The sequence below is a fragment of the Myotis davidii genome, unplaced genomic scaffold (genome assembly GCF_000327345.1).
Source record: "Myotis davidii unplaced genomic scaffold, ASM32734v1 scaffold44, whole genome shotgun sequence".
Taxonomy (NCBI): Eukaryota; Metazoa; Chordata; class Mammalia; order Chiroptera; family Vespertilionidae; genus Myotis; species Myotis davidii.
In genome coordinates this window covers 6370099-6387685 of record NW_006299705.1, presented here as the reverse complement: position 1 = coordinate 6387685, position 17587 = coordinate 6370099, and the positions used below count along the sequence as shown (strand labels likewise).

At 38.9% G+C, this 17587-nt stretch overlaps 1 protein-coding gene across 1 annotated transcript in view; it reads right to left on the bottom strand.

The window, feature by feature from the left end:
• Window positions 1-17587, bottom strand: part of RASGRF2 (Ras protein specific guanine nucleotide releasing factor 2) — a 181409-nt gene that overhangs the window by 105316 nt on the left and 58506 nt on the right. The window contains exons 2-5 of the mRNA XM_015571662.1: window positions 17123-17229; window positions 9174-9321; window positions 6767-6856; window positions 773-1026 (exon numbers count right to left, since the gene is read on the bottom strand). Coding sequence (XP_015427148.1) covers window positions 773-1026; window positions 6767-6856; window positions 9174-9321; window positions 17123-17145 — 515 coding nt within the window. The 5' untranslated portion in view covers window positions 17146-17229. The remainder of the gene's footprint in view (window positions 1-772; window positions 1027-6766; window positions 6857-9173; window positions 9322-17122; window positions 17230-17587) is intronic.

The following is a 17587-nucleotide window of genomic DNA, read 5'->3' as shown; positions in this document are numbered from 1 at the left end:
GAAGAGGGAGGGAGAGAGAGATATAGAATCATCCATGATGAGAGAGAATTATGGTTTGGCTGCCTCCTGCAAGTCCCCCACTGGGGTTTGAGCCCACAACCTGAGCATGTGCCCTTGACCAGAATCAAACCTGGGACCTTTCAGTTCGCAGGCTGATGCTCTATCCACTGAGCCAAACCGGCTGGGGCTCTCCTTTGCTTCTTCATTTTTCTACAGAACTCATCACCACATGATAGACTACATAGTTCACTTAATCACTATTCATTGTCTGTCTTCCTTCATCAAAACTTAAGTTCCATGAAGGCAGGGATTTTTTATTTTTTATTTTTTGTTTTGTTCACTGAGGAATCCTCAGCAGTAAAGATACTATAAATATTTATTGAGTGAATAGATTTACTAGAAAGTCTCAGGCCCTCTGTTAGTGTTTGCTCTTCCTAGAGTACTTTTGTATAAATCATATGTAATGACCCATTAATCACTCCATTTCCTTCATTTTGTGAGGGAGATGATCTTCCCCAACATAAACATACCCCCACAGAATGATAAGAAGACATATGTCAAGTAGAGGAGAAAAACAGAAAACTACATGCCAAGATTCAAGATAAAAATATACAAATTGGACTAGTAATGAAACACAAATAATAGCTTTCTTATTTTCAATATCATAAACTCATAGAAGTGAATTTATGAAACCTATTTTTTTATGAGTAGAGTAAAAATACTAAGAAATCCAAATGGGTTTTTCACATGACTGATTTATGCCAAGACAAACCTGTTGAGGAAAATACTACTGACGTCGTCGTGGCTGATGGGGGGCTTCTTGGAGCTGGCGGCCATTCGTAGGGGCCGGAGGAAGCAGTTGACCAGGATGTAGAGCTGGTGAACGTACTCTGACTCAGCCTCTACCATAGTGAACACAATCTGGTTTCTCTTCCTCATACTTTCAGCATGAGGAGAACAGATGTAATCCTGCACGATGGTCTTCCATTTCCTTCTACACAACCATCCTCGCATGAAGCTCTGAACCTATAGAGCAAAAAGGAAAAAGGAAGGAAAAGGAAGGGAAGGGAAGGGAAGGGAAGGGAAGGGAAGGGAAGGGAAGGGAAGGGAAGGGAAGGGAAGGGAAGGGAAGGGAAAGGAAGAGGGAGGGGAAGAGAAGGGAAGATGGAAGGGAAGGGGAAGGGGAAGAAAAAAGAAAAGAGAAGAGAAGACCTCAGGGATCTGTGAGACAGGCTTTTTAAGTCTGTCAGTAAAGGTGTCCATCCTTTGCCATATGAAACATTGCTCTTTCATTGGTGCAATAATGGTCCCATCCCTAGAATATGTAATGGCAGGCTTTTTTCAGATAACAGAATATAAATGATTTTTAAAAAATATATATTTTATTGATTTTCTACAGAGAGGAAGGGAGAGAGATAGAGAGTCAGAAACATCGATGAGAGAGAAACATCGACCAGCTGCCTCCTGCACATCCCCCACTGGGGATGTGCCCGCAACCCAGGTACATGCCCTTAACCGGAATCGAACCTGGGACCCTTCAGTCCACAGGCCGACGCTCTATCCACTGAGCCAAACCAGTTTCAGCAATATAAATGATTTTTAAAATAATAATTTTATCAGGTTTACAAATTTCTTCCATAAGCTTAAGGTATTTAGGCCTGCCTAAATGGAGACCAGCATCCTCCTAGATAATAAAAGCCTAATATGCTAAGTGTCCAGTCGGCCAGTTGGCCATTCAACCAATCAAAGCATAATATGCTAATGATATGCTAAGGCTGCTCAGCCGCTCACTATGATGTGCATTGTCCACCCAGGGGGCAGACAGTTGACCAGTTGACTAATTGCTATGACTTGCACTGACCAGCAGGGGGCAGACAGTTGACTGGTCAACCAGTCACTATGATGTGCACTGATCACCAGGGGGCAGACGCTCTGACTGGTAGGTTAGCTTGCTGCTGGGGTCCAGCCAATCAGGACTGAGTGAGATGGGCCAGACATGCCCTAGAGCCCTCCCACAGTCCCTCCCCAGCTGGTCAACCTCCCACATCCCTCCCCAGCCCCAGTTGTGCACCAGTGGGGTCCCTCAGCTTGGCCTGTGCCCTCTCACAATCCGGGACCCCTTAGGGGATGTCGGAGAGCCAGTTTTGGCCCAATACCGCAGGCCAGGCTGAGGGACCCCACTGGTGCACGAATTCATGCATCAGGTCTCTAGTATAATAATATTACATGGTTAGTTATTAACATTTCAAGAACGAATGTTTATTCTTTAGCAATCAGATATTTTTTAAAATATTTTAAATTGTAGTAAAAAATGCATAACATAAAATTTACCATCTTAGCCATTTTTAAGTGTGTAGTTCAGTAGTGTTCATGTGGAAAATAATACAGTAATTATTAAATAATATAAGAACACACTCTGTATTTTGTGTACTCACAACTATAAACATAATTTTGCTACATCCTGTATTCACATTGTTGTACAACAGATCTCTGAGACTTTTTCATCTTGCAAAACAAACTTTATATTCATTAAACAACTTGCCTTTTCAGTCTTCCCTTAGGTCCTGATAACCACCATTTTTCCTGTTTCTGTGAATTTGACTACTTTAGATACCTCATATAAGTGGAGTCATATAGTTATCTGTATTTTTGTGCCTGGCTTATTTCATTTAGTATAATGCCCTCAAGGTTCATCCATGTTGTAATATGTGCCAGGATTTCTTTCCTTTTTAAGGCTGAATAATATTCCATTATACATATGTATCACTTTTTTTTATCCATTCAGTGGACATTGGGTTGCTTCCACCTTTTGGCTACTGTAAATAATGTTGCAATGAACATAGGAGTGCCTATATCTTTTCAAGATCCTACTTTTAATTATTTTGGATATGTACCCAGAAGTAGAATTGCTGGATCATATGGTAGTTCTATTTTTAATTTTTTGAGGAACCACCATACTGTTTCCCATAGCAGTTGAATCAATTTACAATGCTACCAGTAGTGCACAAGAGTTTCAATTTCTCCACATCTTCATCAATAGTTATTATTTTGTTTTCATGAGAGTAGCTATACTAATAGGTATGCAGTGATATCAAACTGTGGTGTGTTGTTTTTTTAACATATTTTATTGATTTTTTTTACAGAGAGGAAGGGAGAGGGATAGAGAGTTAGAAACATCAATGAGAGAAAACATCAATCAGCTGCCTCCTGCACACTCCCTATTGGGGATGTGCCCGCAACCAAGGTACATACCCTTGACTGGAATCAAACCTGGGACCCTTGAGTCCGCAAGCTGACCGTCTATCCACTGAGCCAAACCAGTTAGGGCAAACTGTGGTTTTAATTTGTATTTATCTGATGCTTAGTCAAGTAGAGCATCTTTTTATGTTTATATGATGTCTCCAAAGATTATATACAAACTAGAGGCCCAGTGAGCAAAATTCGTGCACAGGGGCAGAGGGGTCCCTCAGCCTGGCCTGCACCCTCTTGCAATCCGAAACTGCAAACTCCTAACTGCTCACCTGCCTGCCTTCCTGATCACCCCTAACCACCTCTGCCTGCCTTCCTGATCACCACTAACAATCTCCATCTAAGCCCCCACTGCGGCAGCTTCATCTGGAAGGACATCTGGAATGATGTCCGGAAGGTCATTCGGCTGTCCGGTCTAATTAGCATATTACGCTCTTATTATTATAGACTAGAGGCCCAGTGCACAGATTCACGCACAGAGAGGGTGGGGGAGGGGTGGATTTCCTCAGCCTGGCCTGGGCCCTCTCGCAATCCAGGATCTTTTGGGGGATGTAGCAGTGCACCAAGCAGCAGGCAGCCAGGGAGGAGTTCAAGTGGGTGCCATGCCACTCATGCTCATCCCAACCCACTGCACCTGCAGCTGCTACTCGGTAGCGCTGCCACAGAGTCGGGAGAGGCGCCCACCACCACAGCTGCGCTCACCAGCTGTGAACTCAGCTTCTGGCTAAGCAGCACTCCCCCTGTGGGAGCACACTACTGACCACCAGGGGGCAGCTCCTGCGTTGAGTGTCTGCCCCCTGGTGGTCAGTGTGTGTCATAGCGACTGGTCAACCAGTCTTTCCAGTCATAACGGTCACTTAGGCATATATATATATATATCCAATTGTATGTAATCTTTGGAGAAATGTCTATTAAAGTTGTTAGCCCATTTTAAAATTTGATTATTTGATTTTGTGTTGTTGAGATGTCATTTGTTTAAATTTAAAAATAAGTGTTAGTAATAAGCTCATCCAACTTCTTTTACAGATGAGTAAACTAAATTTCATGGTAAATCACACAGCTAGGAAGGCTGCAAGGAAACTTAGTGTTCTTTTACCTGCCCCTTGTTAACTATAAGGACTCTCTTTTCCAGCCACATGGAAAAAATACATTTTAACAATTTGCAATGGTTATTATTTTGTGAAAAGAAACATAAAATACAGTTTAAAAATCAATTTTATAGAAAACTAGAGGCCTGGTACACAAAATTCATGCACAGGTAGTGTCCCTAGGCCTGGCTGGTGATCAGGGCTGATTGGGGCCTTCTGGTTGCCAGCCAGAGCCTTCCTTCCCCGGCTGCCGGCTGCTGGCCGAGGCCTTTCTTCATTCCACGCCACCCCCTGGTGGTCAGCGCACATCATAGCGAGCAATCAGATTCCCAGTAAACTAAACTCGAACTCCCAAGGGGACACTTTGCATATTAGCCTTTTATAGAGAGAGATATGCTAGCCTCTAAAATATTTATCTAAATTCCCTATATATGGTTTGAAAATAATAAGCAAACCTCACAATGTACACTGGCCTGTGTGTGTGTTAGCCAATAAATATTTACTGACCATTGTTTAAATGCCCAGGTAAATTCTGGGTGCAAGGCAAACAGGTATATGACATAATCCTTAACCCAAAGGCTCTGCAACTAATCTTGTGAATGACCTTGACTTCTGGTCCTCTATTTCCTCATCTATAAAATAATTGACCAAATATATCTGAGGCCCTTTCTATATATAAAAAGCCTATATGATAATTCATTAGGATTTGTTATATTAAAGGGGCAGATTCAGCAACAAAGCAGGTTGCAAGTGCACATATAATTGAGAGCATTAAATCACTACTAAATCTTCTTTTAGTATCATAGTTATCTATTCAGTCTTACACTTTTTATTTTTTCCATACTGTCTTACCCATGTGGTTTAAATTATCATGTATTTAAACAACTACTCTTCTTTTGCAATGTTTAAATTCTCTCATTTACCTACTGATGTTGTCAGCATACCATCAATTTTCTACAGACATTCATACAGTTGACTTACCCCAAACAATAAAAATTAACCATATTTTAATAGAATTATGTGGGGAGAAATTATATGTATATTATCTGGAAAAATCTAATGGCAAATTTCTATGAATTATAACCAATTTCAATTTTTGGTCTCTTGAAGTTGACAAATTATGTTGATATTTGTCAAGATCAGAATAGAGAAAATAATTCATTTGTAAACAGCCCTTTTTCCACACAGGTATCAGTTTTATTTGGGACAGAAAAACAATAAAGTTAATTTCAAAATCTATTTAATAAGTTTAAAAATAGTTTTATAATTTTTTTCTATTAAGAAATAGGAAGTTATTAAATGTAAAAACTATTTACTTTATCATTATTCTTCCATATAACAGAGTATTTTTAAAAATCAACTACATTGAATTTTAAATTAAATAAAACTTTTCTATTTATTTGGACAGTTATCTCCTGCTGAGCAAAAGTTGATTCGTTTACTTCCTAACAGACCAGCTTCTACAACTGCATTGAAAATTGTATTTTACTGATATCGTTGCTTACATGCAACTGCATACTATCAAAAGAAAGGCAATAATATGAATCTTGTAACACAATAACATAAACCAAATTCAATTTATAAAGTTATAGATTCTAAGAAAGAAATGATGTTATTTTACTTTTTTTATTTCTTAAAAACTAAAAGCATTATAACTTAGTCCTAAGAAGCTTTTCTATTTCAAATTCTAAGCAATATTTACCTAAAATTTTGCTACAACTGAAGGGGAATAATTATTTAGCTTAGGAAAACAGGATTAAGAAATAAAGAACATATAAACAGTTTAATGGTGAGGCTTTCCACATAATGTTAACAAAACTGAGTAAATGCTTCACACAGAACTATTAAGAATACCGAACTCAAAACCTAGATGACCTAAGGCAAACACAGTAGACTAGACTGAGCACCAGTGTCTGGTTAATTACAAAAGTTGTACAGTTATACATAACAGTAAGATGGAAAGGATCTGCTGATTTTGTGGATGTTGAACAACAAAGAAACAATAATAAACCAGAAATCTGAGCAGATGTAGTGATTTACCTAATCTTCTCACATGTTCAAAAAAAATAAGCACTAAAGACTATGCTAAAAGAAATATGTTTGAGTGTAATTTAAAAAACACTCCCCCAAAATAAGAAGCAGTATAAAATTAGGAGGTTAAACAGCACCTAATTAACCCAACTGGGGAACACTATTATCTTAATGTCCTTCCCACAGAATCCAGAAGGGGATTCTCAGGACGGGGAAGAAATCTCAAGCTGAAACTTTTCCAAAAAAGTAGTCATGTCTGATCACTCTGAAGGGCAAATCTCAGAGCCATTAGAACAGAAACACCAAGGTTCTCAGCCCAGGACCAGGGTGACAAAGACATTATTACAAAACAACTGGTCGCTGTGCTACTCCTCAGCTGGAAACCCGTAGCATCCTACCTTTTTAATTTTTTTGATGTCTGGATCATCCTCTTCTTGATTGCTTTGGTAAGGCCGCATTCTTTCCTTGGTTTTATTAAGAGCGATAATCTAGAACACAAAATAGGTCTATTTCATGAACTGAAAAATACTGGATTATTGCCATAACTCATAAGAAGTCATGCCTACAAGGTAGCTTCTGAGGTCCTCAGGAAACATTCCATTTTTATTCACTCTCTCTGCCTTTGGTGCTGTGGCAGGGGAAGCATGAACTTCACCCCAAGCTTGTATTGGTTTGTTATTAACAAGTTATAAGAAATTCCTGTGGAAGCGTGAACTGGGATCTGGGTTAGGAAATGTTGAACCAAACGCCACCCTAATGGCCAGTGATGACCAAGCCAGGCCTTCTCAGGAGCTGAGGGACATGTCAACCATCTTGCTAAAGGTAGCTGCCTGAAATGTCCTGTGGTCTCCAAATGCAATGACACTCAGCTCAATGCTCATGCTTGCCTGGGGGAATAATTAGCCTGTGGCCGTCCAACTACACACAGTACAGCAGACTCACAGATCTCCTTGGGGAAACAGTAACTGCATTGGGAGCTTCAGACCCATAAGGTTGGTTCCAGCCGGCCAAGAAAAGGTTAAAACATAAAAAGGATTGAAACAAACTGGGACCTTTTTCTATCTCCAGCTCAATTCTGTGACCTGCGAGGGGCAACTCAAGACCAGATGGCCTCTCAACTGCATTGAGTAATAAAATTCACTGGACTGCCACTCTATTGCAGGCTCTTACAAATGTAAGAACCTTTTTAGATTTACTAACAAGCAAACACAGAGCTACGGGCTCATAATTGCTCCCTCTGAACTGTCTACATTTTATCCTCAGGACTAAATACACATCTCCACCATGTTCTGGCAGAGAAGTGGGAAAATAAAAGGAGTAGAAAATAAATTATGTCTCTTGTAAAGCAACCATACAAGACATACCTGCTACTGACAGTTTTTAACTGCAGTCTATATTCAGACTAAAATACAATGTAGTGAATACAGAGAAGCACACACAGATAAATATTGGGGAACATCGCTTGGTGCTGAGTTTCTCTTATAGAGGAAATGCTAACCTCTTTCACTTAGCAGACAAGCATCTGCTCTAGCTTACTGTGGCAAAGAAAGAACACAATAATTTTGTTTTAAATTACAGTGCCTGATATAGTATTTAAAAGGCAGGTTTGTTAAGTTTTCTGTTGTTGTTTTTTTTTTCACTATATCAGATTTCAGGGTTGAATCGGGAAGTGAACAACACTAATGATATGGTGAGCATGATCTGCAACTTATTATCACCGGAGAAGCAAGCAGATCCCAGATGGAACCAGCTTATGCCCATGCTCTATACACTGGAGTTGATGTACACAGGCAGCAGGAGGTGAAACCCCTCACAGGATTCACAGAGTATGTCTAAGAGAAAGATGTGAGGAAACGAAGAAGAAAATGTTGTCCAATACCAGAAAAGTGATAAAGTTACCAAGTCTGAGGAACCTGAATTATTTCTGTCAACAAGGATATAATTAGTAGTAGGTTTCATTCTATCCTATTCTCTTTGAAGCTAAGAGATACTAATGCACTGCTGGTCAGAAACAGGGGGGTGGGGGGGGACTCATTTTCTACATTCCTCTTCAAATCTTTAACTATTGAACACTTCCCACGAGGAATGACAAGAGAGCAAGAAAAGGTATATATATACTACACACACACACACACACACACACACACAGGCTTCTTGGAGAGAGGGAGGACCAGGCACACTGCCATTGTTGCAGACACTAGACCACCTTCCGCTCTAACCTGGTATCAGTCTCACTACCTAGGAGTATAGAGCTTGAAGTTCATGCTAAGGGGGTGGGGGAAGAGGAGGGATGTAGGAATTCCAACTTCAGGAAAAAAATGCACCCTAACAAATGTCTTATATTTTACTTTAAACGTGTTTTTCAAAATTCTAGAGAGGAGATGTTGGACTCCTGAGATCTAGAAAAACGAAAGTCATTATGAATTCATTTTGTGTCCTTCTTTAGTTATCATTTGGGTTTAACTGAATCTATGACAGATTCACAATTACCATTACCCTAGGAGTCCATCTGGAAACAGTTAAATATTGTCGTCAACTCTGCATATCCAATCAAATGAAGGATATCAGAAGCACAAATAATTAAAAAACAGCCTATAATCCTGATTTTTTATTGAAGCATATTTGCCATAATTTTAACATAGACAGAGTCATTCCTAATGGAGATCAGTAGTTTGGCCATGTGTGTGTTGAAAGCATAGAAACTAAGTTTGGGATTAAAAACTTACCCTGATAGGCCTTAAGCAATCATAAGCAGATGACAGTAAACATGAAACAATGAGAAAGAATCCACCAACTGGGAAGTACCTCTGATTTAAGCCTTTCGATTTCGGTATCTTGATCTTCGAGTTGATGCCGTAGTTGGTTAGCTGCAATTTTTTCTGTCTCTACGATCTGAACTAGATGAATGTACTTCTGCATTAACACTTCCCTCTCAATCAAAATGTCTGCATAACTTGGGAGAAAAGTAGTTAGTCATTGAGGTATTGTTCTACTATAGTTCCATTTAGAAAAGCATGCACTACATTTTAAGATGAAGCATAGCTTGTTTGGATAACTTTACTTTATGTAAACATTAACTTTGGTTTACATTTGGTATTCCCCATCTATAAAGAAGTTGAATCATAATCATTTTACATATATTGTTTTCACAGAGTTCATTTAACTTTTGGCTTATGTCTGGCATCCTTTAACTATATAGAAATTGAATCACTATCATTTTACATATTTTTTATTAGAGTTCATTTAAGGACAGCTGCCACCCGCAATTTTAGCACATCAGTGAGAAAAGTGCAAGGGAAATCTATTGTTTTATAAAGAAAATAGTACATCTTTTTAAACAATGAAACTGAAGTCTTTTGAATTGATGGCACATACTTGATTTCCAGGGATGATATTCAAAATATTTCACTGGGTAAGGCACTAGACAATCAGAACAGACTTGCCACCAAGCAGAATAAATGAAACAATCAACAGAATTGGCACTGGCTGAAAAGAACTATGACTGTACCAACAACCACCAGCCTTGCTTAGCTCTGTTTAGGATTTTGAGACCACTGACTACCCTTGCACTTTCAGAAGTAACAGAAGTAAAAAATTTAATTTTGGAAATAAGTATAGATTCTTTGAGCCCTAACTCCAACAATCTAACCCAGTGGTTCTCAACCTTCTGGCCCTTTAAATACAGTTCCTCATGTTGTGACCCAGGCATAAAATTATTTTTGTTGCTACTTCATAACTGTAATGTTGCTACTGTTATGAATCGTAATGTAAATATCTGATATGCAGGATGGTCTTAGGCGACCCCTAGGAAAGGGTTGTTCAACCGCCAAAGGGGTCGCGACCCATAGGTTGAGAACCACTGAATTCTAACCTATGTCCATTTCTTTGATCAAATGTGATAAAGGCAAATTCACTGTGAGATTTTTATTGACTATGCCAGTCTGTGGCATCTAAATTTTGTCTCCAGATCTTCTTGCACTATTCAAGGTGGTAAAATGGATGTTCTTCCATTCACATAATCTTTCCCAAATGGTATAACAATAGCAATAATTAACAATAGTTTCTATTTACTGAATCTGTAGGAAATACCATACATATTCTCATCTCATCCTCCCAGTAACCCGAGAAGATAGGTTTTATCATCCCAATTGTACAGAGAAGGAATCTGGTCCTCAGAGGTCAGACAGCTAGTAGGTGGCAGGGCTGAGTGGGATTCCAATCAAGGTCTGTCTGACTCTAAGCCCATGTTTGTAACCACAAGCTAAACTTGCTCTAGTGAGAAATAGTGCACTGGATATAAAGAAGAATATTGCAGCAGATATGTTTTGAGATATAAGCCCAATCTTCTACCCACTTACATCTTTGAGAATGTGGACCCTAGCAGCTATGTTTGTACCACAAAACCTGCCCTCAATGACCACATTAAACTGGCCTAAAAGGATATAACTGGCCCAAGCTAAACCACTTAGATTCTTTCTCCCTAGAATCTGGGATTGTGCCTCTTACCTATGTGCTTGAACTGAGAAGATCTGAACTTGGAAACAGGTTGGCATGGTTGGGCAGCAGTATTTGGCCACATCTATACCAAAAAAAGGTGAGTCTTCCACGAGAGAAAATAGCAAATGTTCAGAAGAGTAGAGACAGGAGACACAGAAAGTCTGAGTCAGAAAAATAATGACTACCTGGTTCCTGTCAGCTTTCTAGTTTACAGGTCAATGAATGTGCTAAGCAATACACCAGACATGGCTGAAAACTAAGCTGGGTAGATGGTGAGATAAAGAACATTGAACAAAAATACAAAGAGATTGGAAATAAAAGAAAAATTGAGCAATATGGAGTATAGATCCAAGAAGTCTACTAGCTGTCGTATGAAAGTTAGAGAAGGAAAACAACAGAGACTGTGATGTGTGCGTGTGTTGGCGGGGGCGGGGGGGGGGGGGGGGGGGGGGGAGAGACGGGGGAGTGGTGGTGAGAAGCATCAAAACATGAAAGAAGCCTTCCTTGAACTGAACATGGCACAGTTCAAATATAAAATGTAATCTAGACAGGATAAATGAAAACAATTCATACCTGGACACGTCTTGGTAAAATATCAGAGCTCTAAAGGTAGAGAAAAAATTATAAAAGCTTCCAAAGAGAAACCACGGATAATCTAAAGAAAGTGAGAATCAAGATGGCATACTTCTCAATCTGTAACTTGAGATGCTATATCACAATAGAGAATTTAAGGGAAAATATTTTTAATTTAAATTCCTACCCCAGGCAACCAATGAACAGACTTAGTGCCAGTTCCAAACAAACAAACAAACAAACAAGAAAAAAAACCAGTTTGGCAACCTCCACACTTACAACAGGAGAAAAATAATGAGGAGTTTTCCCAACCAAATAGAACAGAAAACAAAGACATAAGATGACATGGAATGCAAGAATACAAGCCAGAGAAAATAAAGGAAGCTAGAAAGACATGAGAAGTTAACACATGTAAGATTCTCCTTGAAGGAGAAAATATTCAATTGCATGTGATTACCTTTTATTCACCATGGGACCAAACATCAACCTTGATACTTTGGTACACAATATTTGCATAACAGGATGTAAATGCCCCTTATTGCTTTTTAATTTTCAGAATCAACAGAGGCTTAAATTTAGAGCAAGGGAGCTAAATGTTTAAAAGTTTATAGATAGAGAATAAATAATAAAAGTAAACAAGGGAACAGGATTCTAAAGCATGAAGGACTCTGTAAAATAATAGAAAATCTCAGGTTTTCATCCTGCATAAGATGCCAGAGCTTGGATAGAAGGCATGGCAAGATCTGACTTTTTAATAGGATCACACTGGCTGCTGAGACAGAAAGGACAAAAGTAGGGGTTGAAGTGAGGGAAGCTAGTTGGAGGTTCCACAATAATCGAAGTAAAAATGTTAAAGATTGGCCCAGCACCTGACATGGTGTCTAGCACCTGACATGGGGTTGGCACAAAATATTCATTCAAATGAAAAGTCACTGACAAATGAAAAAACAAACAAACACCATCTAATATGATTTATTTCCATGGACCTGACATGGTGTCTAGCACCTGACATGGGGTTGGCACAAAATATTCATTCAAATGAAAAGTCACTGACAAATGAAAAAACAAACAAACACCATCTAATATGATTTATTTCCATGGCTTGTTCTTCACACAATAATTTTCATTTTTTGTAATTTTAAAGTTATTCGAGTTATTTCATTTGGTCTCCATAGATGCCTAACTACTCTCACTGAGATATTCTCTCAAAGTTATATCACAAAGCTTTCTTTGTGTTTCCCACTAGTAAATAAATGTCTACCTCAGAATTGCATCAAATCAACTGAGCATGCATGTATGGCTTCCTTTCAGTGTAAGACACTTCAGAGATTTGGTATTTCTCTTCTAAACTTCCAATATAGGTTTCATCTGATTACTTTTCTAGTTGCTAGAAAATGCTCAAGCTTAAGAATTTTTTGCCTAACCTATTCATTAATTCTGTGCTGTTTGTTTTTTATTTAGTTTAATGTCCGGGGGGGGGGGAGGGGGGCAAGAGGAAAAGGAAGTAATAAAATTAAGCCATTAAATCAACATGGCAAAAGCCAACTCATCTGTCAAATACCAGCAGATGGCAAGTTTGAGGTATATGTACAAATATGTAAAATATTCATGTATAATATTTCTAATCAAACCCAAACCACCACTATTCCATATAGGATCAATGGAAACATTCCAATAAAATCCTGAAGAGTCCAGTCAAAGGCACAGTGTAAAATGATAAGCCTTAATTATTTTTAAAGAAGAATAAAAATTCTATTCGCTGAACAAAGCATTATCAGATGGGCCAGAACCTCATTCTAGTTACTTTGATTAAAGACATACTTACGAAAGAGGAAGTAATATTATACCTAATATGTTAATGAGATATAAAGAATAAGAACTAGAGTAAAACTCAAACTGAAAAGTCATATAACAAGTAACTAAAGAAAACTGCTACTAGCTCCAGGATTATGCTCAATTTTATTGAGAAAACTCTTATGAACAACATTCCTCCTCTCAGAGTACGACAGTGCCTCTGGGAATTGGGAAAATCCGATCCTGGATGACAGTGCAGTGCCCCACTTAGCAATTCTTGGCCTGGCACTAGCCGCCCAATAAGGCCTCCAGAGCATTCTTTACTCATGGCTGCTTCAGCATTACCACCTTCCGTTTTTTCTGGCCCTCAAATTCTCTTATATCAATAGTACCACCCCACTGACTAATTAATATTTTTTATGTATCACATTAGCATGAGGTTCTAACACTATATCACTCTCACTAATCTCCTCTCTCTTTACAGCCAGCTCTCCTCTCCTAAGCTATCCCCTTTACAATGACTGTGCATTGTTTTTGCAGCCTATGAGCCCTAAGGATCAACTGAGTTAGTGTTTTTGATTGTCCTAATGTCTATAACTAAATCAACCATGGTGGACAGATTTGACCAAGAAAACAAAGATGAAGTATCAGGTTATTGGAAATATCCAAAGTTTCATACCAAATTAGCAGACCACTTATGGAAAAAGCACAGACTTCACTGCTATTAAAATGCTTTGGCTTCACATCATTCAGATGAAAATAAGACTGAGTCTTGCTAGCAGTTTCTCATGAACTGGGGCCAGTAATATGTGATTAAATTATCTTTAAATGTGTCAGTGTTCTCAAAATACAATAATGGCCAACTACAAGCAAAAGTGTAAAACAAGCTTCCTGGACCAGGTCAAACTTTCAAATGAGAATTTTATTTCCAAAACAATTTTTCCCTGAGCCAGATCTAAGGGAGAATCCAACTCTACATCTCAGAAAATGACCCAAAGGGCTTCTCAAAGCCAGTTGGGGTAAGTAGATTCAGCTCTGAGTACAAAAGCCAGCAGCAAGAATGTGATTTTCATGGCACAAAAAGACAGCACATGTGGCCTGGTCCTGAGAAGCCATCCCAGGAAAACAGCAGTGACCAGGAGAGGGGTTCTGACCAGCCCCTGTTTCTGTGTAGTATCGGCAGGAGGATTGTTGCTCAGAAAAAGAACTCAGCTCAGTCATTAGTTAATCAAAAGCTCAGGCTTTTACAAACAAGGATCAATGAAATCATAATTATTGAGCATTTTCTATTAATAAGGCAGCAGTACCTAATTAATGCCATCAAACTGTCCTCTAAAGGTGAAATACTTAGTCAACCAACCAATTGTTTTAATTAGCACAGTGCCAAACAAACGTGGCTGACAAGTTCTTCCTCTGAATCAGTTTCATTAACCTTCTGGCTCTGCTCATGTATTAACAAAGTCAGGATGAATTTCACAGATCCAAGATTATACCAAGAACTCAACTTAATGAAACAGTTATCAAGTTCCCTGGTTTAAAAAACAAAAATTAAAGAAGCATCACAGTGCAAAAAAGTCAAGTAGAAGAACTCAGGTATAAAACAGATGAAGAGGAAGCCATCAAAAAACCTAACCCTGGGCTTCAAGTCAAAGGAAACGTAAATATAATGGACCAAAAAGTTAGAACATCAGGACAAAAGATCAATTATTAACCAAATCTTCAAATCCAAAGAGAAGAGAATTGTTACCATTTGGTTATCTAAACCGCTGAAGTGTTTCTAAAGTCTGTTTCCTAACAAGATCACACATGCCCTGGTTTTGATCATTTGCCAATCAATACTGCATAGCTACCAACTCACTTCCACTTATATGACAGTTCTTATGTATAGAAAAAAAATCTCTTACTTGAAATCTCACCATTTAAAAAGTAATTTACACTCTGTATTTGGTTACTAGTAGTGCCTGGCTTTTCTGGAATGAAAAAGATAGGCAAATACACGTTTTAAATTATTTACTTCACTATAATTCCCAGGTAGAAGGAAACACAAGTGGTGACAAAGATTGTGTCTGGAAATGACCCAAGGGCTCTACCTTGCCAACTTGATACTTCTTTCATCTTTGAAGCCCTGACCTTTTTCTACAGCAAGTCATTCTACATTAGTTCTAACTCTGGAGCAAAACCCTCAGTCAGAGCCACTGAGAGCAAAGACAGCTGAACGGTGTGCCTAGATCATGATGCCAGCAAGCTGCCCCCAAGGCCCACCTGGAGAACAGCATTTAGTCGCCACCCCTGCACATCTTTGAGAAATATTTTGGAGAAAAGGAACTGAAATATTTTGGAACTAGCACCTATGCTCTCAACCCTGACCTCACATAAATCCATTTTCATCTCTGAATCAAGGAAAAGAAAAAGAAATAGAAAAGGGAAGAACTGAAGAGAAAGAGACAATAACGAAGAGAGGTGCAATACTGCGCATTAATTAAAGGTTCTGGAGTCTGATTGACTTGGGTTTAAATCTCAGCTCTGAAGCTAAACAACTTTGTGTTAGATCTTGGCCAATGTGCTTAATCATCATGAACCTCTGTTTTCTCATCTGTAAAATGGGATTAATAATACCCTCCTGGGTAGCTGTGAGGAATAAGGACTGGTAAGTAGGTGACACACTTATCGTACTGCCTGCCACAGAGGAGATGGTCCATAAAAAGAAGTTGAAGGAAGAAGAGGAGACGGGAGGAGACTTTCAGAGAAAAGTTTCAAGGGTTAAAAGATCAGTCTAAACTCACTCAGAACATTCTCATTGTCCTTATAATCCATCTGAAAATATTTCCTGATCATATACTGTACAATTAGCCTGTGCTTCATTCGGAAATGAATGTGTCCTCATTCTCTTCCTCACTCTCAAGACACAGCTCAGGAAACAGAAATCTCACACATGAAATATGTAAAAAAAATAAATAAATAATCTAAATTGTAGTAATTGTTAAATAATCCACTTGTAATAATGCAAGTGATTCAGCAATCTGGACAAGGGGGCCAGTGCGAACTGACGTGTGGGGGGAGGTTCCATGAAGGGGTGGAAGCAACATGTATGGACATTTAGAAGGGAGGGTATATCAGGTGAAGAAAAAGGAAGTGTGCCCTAGCTCACGTTTTGCCACTGAAATACTGGGAATATGAGCAGGGAGTTGTGGAGTGAGGAGAGCCTAGATAAGGGAGGGCACAGGCAAAAAGCTGTGAGCAAGGGAGCCATTTGAAGCAAAAAAATGGGCAGGACTTTTGAATTGAATATGAAAATAAAGAGAGAGGTCTGCCTGCGTTCTTTATTTCTCATTCCCTTTTTAGGCCAAGTGTGTGCCTTTCCATCTTCCTGGTATTTCTTAGGAGGAAGCAAAATCACACTCTTCTGTTTCCCTAGACAGAGGCTGGCATCACATTTCCTGATAACCAGGCTACACAGGGCTGGGTCCAGATCCCAGCTCTGCCACGCCCTAGCTGTGCGACCTCAGGCAAACACACTGCCTTTCCAGGCCTCCGCTTCCTAGAGGGAGTAAAAGAGGCACCTTTCTCATAGACTGTTGAAAAGATAAGTCAATCCACACATTTAATAAATCCCTCAATTGAGAAGCACATAGAACAGTGCCTGGTATATAGAAACAAATCTACAAAAGCGATCTGTTAATCATTGCTATTGTTATATCTATTGCCTTTCTTTAGCTAGAAAAAATAGCCATAGAAAAACTCAAAAGAATCATCTCACACATGACTAAGGGGGAAGTCTTGAGGGGTAACTCATCTTGGAATTGCAAGTTCTTACAAAGCTACCACTGACAGTGATATCCCAATGAAAGACCCAGACAATCCAGTGTCACACAGAGGATTTGAGCCCATACCTGGCTTGGTGAATGGCCTCCATCCACTCTTTACCGTCCTGCTGCTCCTCACAGCGCAGCTCCAGTGGTTTCTGACCTTCATGGCCAAAAAGGACAGTAAAGTAATACTGAAGAGAAAAACAGGCAAACAACATTTAGTTTTCTATTTCAAGCATGACAGCATAGCAACATGGTATATCCCCACAAAGGGTATATGTTTACAAAATGCATTTGCATTATGTAAATCATATTTCAAAATGTAAAATTTCTCCCAGTCCCAGTTAGCAATGACTTTGTACCTAGAAGATACAATAGGTTGCATCTTAACACCCCTTCAGCAAGAGTCAACCCACAATATCTCATTAGATGCAGAAAAGGTATTTGATAAAATTCTGCACAAACACATGAATAAAATTCCTTGCAAACTAGAAAGTGAAATTTATGAACCTGACAAAAGATATCTGCCAGAAATTTACTACAAACATT